Genomic DNA, 6,836 nt, shown 5'->3' on the forward strand with positions numbered 1-6,836 from the left:
GGGAGAGCAGAAACCACACAATAGTCTTCACACAGAGGTGCCTGTCAATGTCACCAATGATTCCATATCACTAAAGCTGACAGGCACGTCTCAAACCCTATCTTACTTGACCAATCAACAGCATTGAACACAGATAATAATGGATTAAAAGAAAAACTTGGCCGGGCGCAGTGGCTTATGCCTGTAATCCCAGCACTTTGGGAGGCCAAGGTGGGCAGATCACAAGGTCAGGAGATCGAGATCATCCTGGCCAATATGGTGAAACCCCATCTCTACTAAAATACTAAAATTAGCCAGGTGTGGTGGTGGGCACCTATAGTCGCAGGTACTCGGGAGGCTGAGGCAGGGGAATCACTTGAACCCAGGAAGTGGAGGTTGCAGTGAGCCGAGATCATGCCACTGCACCTCAGCCTGGTGACAGAGCAAGACTCCGTCTCAAAAAAAAAAAAAAAAAAAGAAAGAAAACTTTATGCAAGAGTTCGAGCAAAGAAAATGCACATACAGGCAAAACTGTATATAGGCTTTTGAAAGTTAGGAAGTAGCCCTCAGGGATGGAGAGAGACATGATGAGGCATGTTGGCAATGTTCTGTTTCTTGATCTGTGTGCTGGTCACATGAATATGTTCAGTCTATGAAGATTCACCAAGCTCTACATTTACGCGTGTGTTTGTAATATGTATATTAAATGTCAATAAAATGCTGGGACTTTTTAAATCTTCCTGGTTATTTCTAATTTCCAAGAAAGAAATACAGTCTTCCTTACCCCCTGCACACACACACACACACACATGCACACACACTGCTGCTAGTCCTACTCCTGATTGGCTCAGTGCCGTTTACCACACAAATTAGGACCTGATTGTGATTAGCCTTCTGGTTTGGGACGGTTCCAGTACTTAAACTGGGTTTCTGTCTCTCCAGTTCTAAACCTACTGAGTTTCCTTATGTAATGAAAATATTTCACATTTGGGATAAATTCTTAGTATCCTTAAAGATAACAATAGTTACCTTCCTATGGCCCGGGATCTACGCTAGGCTAACACTATTCAATATGGTTTGTCCTCCCACTGGTCCTGCCCGTTTTATAGACAAGAAAGCTGAGGCTCAGAGAGGTGAGAAACACCCCCAAAAGTGTGCTCTTTCTGATATTTCCTGTCACACCTCCAAGTGGTTCTTTCTGCAAAAGGCTTCATTCTCTTTAGCAGTTCTCTATGCTTTTCATCTCCAACTAGAAAGCGAAGGCCAGATGGTCTTCTGCCATATCCATCCAAACTACCTGATTACGAGGGTTACCGGAAGTGAGGGCAAGGATGTTTGTGCTGAAAATCCCAGGTTTGGATCCCTCGTGCTCAGCCCCAAACCGCAGAGGAAACCTCTAATAGTCAGGCAAGCCAGGAGAGATTTGGCAAGAGCCCTGAAATCAGACCCGGCCAGCATGTGTTCCTGAATATCAGAATAGACACTATATTTACCCTGACAGCCTTTTAGTGCAACTGAAAGCTATAAATAACCATTAGGGCCCAAGCAAGTGGCCTTAACACATGAATTTTCTTCCAAAAATGCAGACCCATTTTAATTAAGTTTGTAATTAACCTTTGGGGAGGGCAGGGCCCCTGGATTCGGTTTGCTTTCGGAGACACAGTGAGTAATTTCCTATTTGTTGAACATTTGGGGATTAGCACGCCCACTGGGTGTTCAGCCTGGAGGCTTGCACAGAGCCGAGCTCCCTGCAGCCTTGGGCTTCCCTCTGCCCTGGGGGTCCTGATCAGCGTCTCTTTGCAAAGCCAATCCCCTCTTACTCCGTTGTCCCCCAGAACAAGATGGGAGTCATGGCTATGCTGCTGCTGCCCCTGCTGCTGCTGCTGGGAATCAGTGGCCTCCTCTTCATTTATCAGGAGGTGTCCAGGCTGTGGTCAAAGTCAGCTGTGCAGAACAAAGTGGTGGTGATCACCGATGCCATCTCAGGACTGGGCAAGGGTAAGCCGGCTTTGCTCCCACCTGTGCCCATTTCTGCCCCCAGGGACTGGCGGGGTGGCAGGGTGGTGTGTGGGCAAACCTGCTAGGTGGGAGGGGATCGATTCTGTGTTCTCTCCCAGCTTCTGTCATTAACCAGCAAGTTTCCCATCTTTTGGAGGCTGCAGATTCCTGAAAAATGAGGGCGGTGGAATATCTAGGATTGCAAACTCACAGCCTAAGGGCTAAAATTGGTCTGCAGATGTGATTTGTTTTGGCTTCATGAGGTTTCCAGAAATTCTGAAAACGCAAAGCCTTTAGCTGGGGCAGCGTACTGGTTGTGAGCCCAGACTCGGGAGCTGGGTTCAGTTCCTGGCCCCAGTAATGACTAGCTGGTTACTTCACTTCTCTGCCTTCAACTTCTCATCTGTAAAGCAAGCATACCAGCAGACTCTACCTCACGATCCCATTGTGAGGAACAAATGAGTTCATAGATGTATAGCACTTAGAACAGTACCCGGAGCTGCAGTGGATATCACTCAAGGGTTAGTAATGATGATCGTGAACACATATAGGCAAAACATGCCCACACTAGTGGGCCACAGACCCCAACCATCCCTATTGCATCACATTTGGCCTGGTTCTTTCAATCATTGCACTTTCTGGCATTGAAGGTATTTGCATTTGCAACCCCTGAATTATATAGCCTCAGAGGGGTCCTTCTGCCGGTGACATCTATGACATGAGGGGCTGCAATTGTCCTTAAGTTTGCAAAATTCTGATTCTGTCCTTCCAGACCATGGTAGCACAACTTTATATGTTATATAGTTAGCACAACTTTTGCTGTAGTTTTTATTATTTTTAATAGAGCACAGATCCCACACAGTCCAACAGTCATTAGTAACTCAGTAAGTGTCCATTGAGCCCACTATGTTCTGAGCATTGCCGCCTGAGAGTCCCTCTGGGGGGCTGGGCACTTACCTGCATGGTGCCGCCATCGTGGGAACGTTTGTAACCTCCCTGACAATTTTCTCAGAGCCTGCTGCTCATCCTCTTCGGCATCCCAATGCGAGCCAATCCGCACGCTTTGAGGATGGCTTAGATTTCAGCGGGTGATCAACCCGGGTGCATCTTGTAAGATAACAAACAAAGCATAAGGCAGATAGACTAGGCTCTCTAAGTGGCCCCTAGATGAGTCCCACACACAATTCCCAGAGAGGATATCCTGCTTCAAAAGGGAGCGAGGTACACAAACTCAAACTCCTTCTTCTTCAGGGACAAGCCAGGGCACACACATCTGTCAATCAGACCAGACACAAGACAACAGGGAGTGTGCTGCCCTGGAGAGCTGGAAAAGAGATGCCCACCTAAAGCCATTCAGAACGGAAGGCTTTGGGGAAAATTTGCTCTCCAAATGGTGCACCTTTGTCTGGCATTGCACCAAGCTGCAATACGTGATTCCCTGATACAGCCTCTACCTGGAGCCTTTCCTGAAACCTTTAATTGCTCCTTCCTCTTGAATGGTCCTTGTGCGACCAGTTTCTTAACTGGCCCCTTGCAAGTGCATACCACATTAGTGTATTTCTCATGCTGTATCTGTGTGTTTCTCAGCAGGTCCACTAGATACAGGCTTCCCAGTGCTGGAGCCTGTGTTTTGTTCACCCAGCAGCCTCAGCACCTAGCACAACGCTTGGTTGGCATGCTCAGAAAATGTGTATTTAATGAATAACCTCTAAAAGTGACATGTGATCAGGGAAGGCCCTCGTTTGGATAAGTGTGTTCTTGCAAATTTGTTTTATTGCTTTCCGGTTTGATTCCAACATGGTTGGAGAATACGCCCTGTATGATTTCAATTCTTTCAAATTTGCTGAGGTTTGTTTTGTGATCTATCTCGGTATGGGTTCCACCAGTGCTTGGAAAGAATGTGCGTTCTGCCATTGTCCTACAAATGTGGATTTGATCCTGTTGGTCGGGGAGGCTGCTCAGTTCTTCTGTAGCCTTGCTAGTTTTGTGTCTTATTAGGTAGAAACACAGTTTTATTGATCGTTGAGAGATGTGTATTTGTTTTAATCATCTCATTCATTTTTAAAACACCTCATTCAGTTGTAGTCACACATGACACAAATCAGTTACCCAGGAAATACATCTTATGAGGGAAACAGCCTTTGCAGGACCTCATGGCCTAGCTTGTCGTGTCTACTGTCACTGTTCTTTTTTTTACTATATCTCATTGACCCACCCTGGAAAGAAATGCAAAGAAGAAAAAAATAAATTTCCAGTACTTAGCAGTAACTTGAGATGCTGGACGTGTGTGACCTGAAATAAACGCCTAGCTCCCCACGCTGCTGACAACAGTGATTCCAGGCTCCAACTGCTGCATGTCTCAAGTCCAGGGCACTGAGAGGATGATGCAGGCTTTGCACAGCCGCTGCACACCCTGTTGCCATAGAACCTGCATGAACCCCATGTGTGGCACCGGGAGCAGCAGGGCGTGCCACGCCAAGTTGTTTACTAGGGAAATCAAACAGGCAGACAAAGGTCGGGGCATCTAGTCCTCGCTCCAAACCTCCAGGATTCGGCCAAGCCAGGAATCCTGTCACATTGTACCCACTGTATCTGCAGCAAGAGTGTTGATCAAGGCCAGGCTCAGTGGCTCACACCTGTAATCCCAGCACTTTGGGAGGCCAAGGCAGGCAGATCACTTGAGGTCAGGAGTTTGAGACCAGCCTGGCCAACATGGTGAAACCCCGTCTCTACTTGAAGATACAAAAATTAGCTGAGCATGGTGGCTCTCACCTGTAATTCCAGCTACTTGGAAGGCTGAGGCAGGAGGATTGCTTGAACCCAAAAGACAGAGATTGCAGTGAGCCAAGACCATGCCACTGCACTCTAGCCTGGGTGGCAGAGTGAGACTCCATCTCAAAAATAAATTTATTTTAATTAATTAACTTAATAATTGATTTATTTTAATGAATTTAATTAGTAATCGACATTTATTTTAATTAATTAATAATTAATTGGTTGATTAATTAATTTGAAAAAAGAATGACTTTCAGAATGCCCAACCTCTGCACCCGAGCTGCTTCAGAGGGTACAGCTAAACGTCAGCCTGCCTGCATGTTGTCACCGCAAAGGCGCAGTTTCTCTCAACATTTCTGAAATCAGACTGTCTTTCAATCCATAGCATCTTACAATCCCCATAGGCCACCCTTTAAAATGTCACTGTGGCTCAAACCTGTAATCCCAGCACGTTTGGGAGGCTGAGGTAGCTGAATCGCTTGAACTCAGGAGTTCGAGACCAGCCTGGGCAACATAGTAAGACCCCCCCCCCGCCCATATCTACAGAAAATGTAAAACTTAGCCGGGTGTGGTGACATGCGCCTGCATTCTCGGCTACTCAGGAGGCTGAGGTGGGAGGATCGTTGGAACCTGGGAGGCGGAGGTTGCAGTGAGCTGAAATCACACCACAGCACTCCAGTCTGGGCGACAGAGTGAGACCCTGTCCCCCAAAAAATTAAAATTAAAATTAAAAGTCATTTATTATCTCTGAAATCAGGCAACAGCTCATCGTCGATGGCATCTTAGATTGATGAAATACAGAAAGAAGAGCTCAATTTATGTTTATTGCATGAAAAAGAAAAAGCCTGGTACCAAAGTGCTCAATGCGAGATACGTGCTGAGCTGATAAAAGAACAGAAATAAGGACACTCGGGTATACCAAAGACCTGGTTTCAGCAGAAATGACTTCTTTGGGAGCCGTGCCTCTAGGCTTGGCTGCAGCAGCACTGAGGCACTGAGCACGCCGCTGGGCTCCAGCCTCCCAGGCACACCTGGGCAAGGCAGCGTGTTAGTGGAGAAGGGAAATGGCGTGATGGGGAAGAATGCTCCCAGCTGTCTGTTCTAATAAGGCCAACGCCAGAGATTTGATCTGGCTCCTGCTCGCAGGCCCCTCACCTACTCCAGTGCCCTGCTGCAAATAATGCTCTGGTCAGGTGCGGTGGCTCAGGCCTGTAATCCCAGCACTTTGGGAGACCGAAGCAGGCAGATGACCTAAGGTCAGGAGTTCAAGACCACCCTGGCCAACATAGGGAAACCCTGTCTCTACTAAAAATACAAAAATTAGCCGGACGTAGTGGCAGGCACCTGCAATCCCAGCTACTCGGGAGGCTGAGGCGGGAGAATCACTTGGACCCGGGAGGCAGAGGTTGCAGTGAGCCGAGATTGCGCCACGGCACTCCAGCCTGGGCAACAAGAATGAAACTCCATCTCAAAAAAAAAAAAAAGCTTATCATCACGCGAGGGAGGGAGCGAGGAGTGAAAATGCACCCTCACCCTCAAGGTGTCCCTTTCTCAGCAGTGGGCATTGGCCAAGAGGAGCCTAGTGTGGAAAATGCGTTACTCACCACCTGGATGTCAGACTCCTGTGGGGTTCACATCCTGGCTTCCCTGCTGGCCAGACTCCAGGTGATTCATTTCAACCCATTGAACCTCACTTGTCTCATTTGTAAAATCCAACCTTCATTCTGCTCCAGAATGACAGCTGAAATGCAGGAAGGCTAGACTTTCTGCTGCCCACGGAAGTTTCTCATAGTGAATTCTGTTTTAAAAGCCATATGTATTGAAAAGAATTTTTTTTAAGTAAAAAGAACACAAAATACACCTAGAACCCCACATGCTTGGGGACACCCTGTGTGAATGCATCCTTCCTTTCCTTTCAGGGGGATGCTTATGTGAGTAACCCGTCATGAGCAAGCATGAATCAAGAGTGTCGTGAGACAGTCCACCTCAAATTTATTCAGAGGGGAGAGTCCTTCCTCTGCATCTTGAGAAAAAAAAATCAGGTGCTTCCTGACTTTTCTGATTACTTTTTTTTTTTTTTTTTT

The 6,836-nt window shown here is 47.0% G+C and overlaps 1 protein-coding gene across 2 annotated transcripts in view; it reads left to right on the forward strand.

The window, feature by feature from the left end:
- Positions 1-1,519: 1,519 nt before the first annotated feature.
- DHRS7C (dehydrogenase/reductase 7C) overlaps positions 1,520-6,836 on the forward strand; it is a 21,017-nt gene continuing 15,700 nt past the window's right edge. For both annotated transcript variants that reach the window (XM_017849209.1, XM_017849211.1), the window contains exons 1-2: positions 1,520-1,641; positions 1,815-1,977. In XM_017849209.1, coding sequence (XP_017704698.1) covers positions 1,821-1,977 — 157 coding nt within the window. In that variant the 5' untranslated portion in view covers positions 1,520-1,641; positions 1,815-1,820. The remainder of the gene's footprint in view (positions 1,642-1,814; positions 1,978-6,836) is intronic.

Source organism: Rhinopithecus bieti, unplaced genomic scaffold (genome assembly GCF_001698545.2).
Source record: "Rhinopithecus bieti isolate Rb0 unplaced genomic scaffold, ASM169854v2 scaffold_31527, whole genome shotgun sequence".
NCBI lineage: Eukaryota > Metazoa > Chordata > Mammalia > Primates > Cercopithecidae > Rhinopithecus > Rhinopithecus bieti.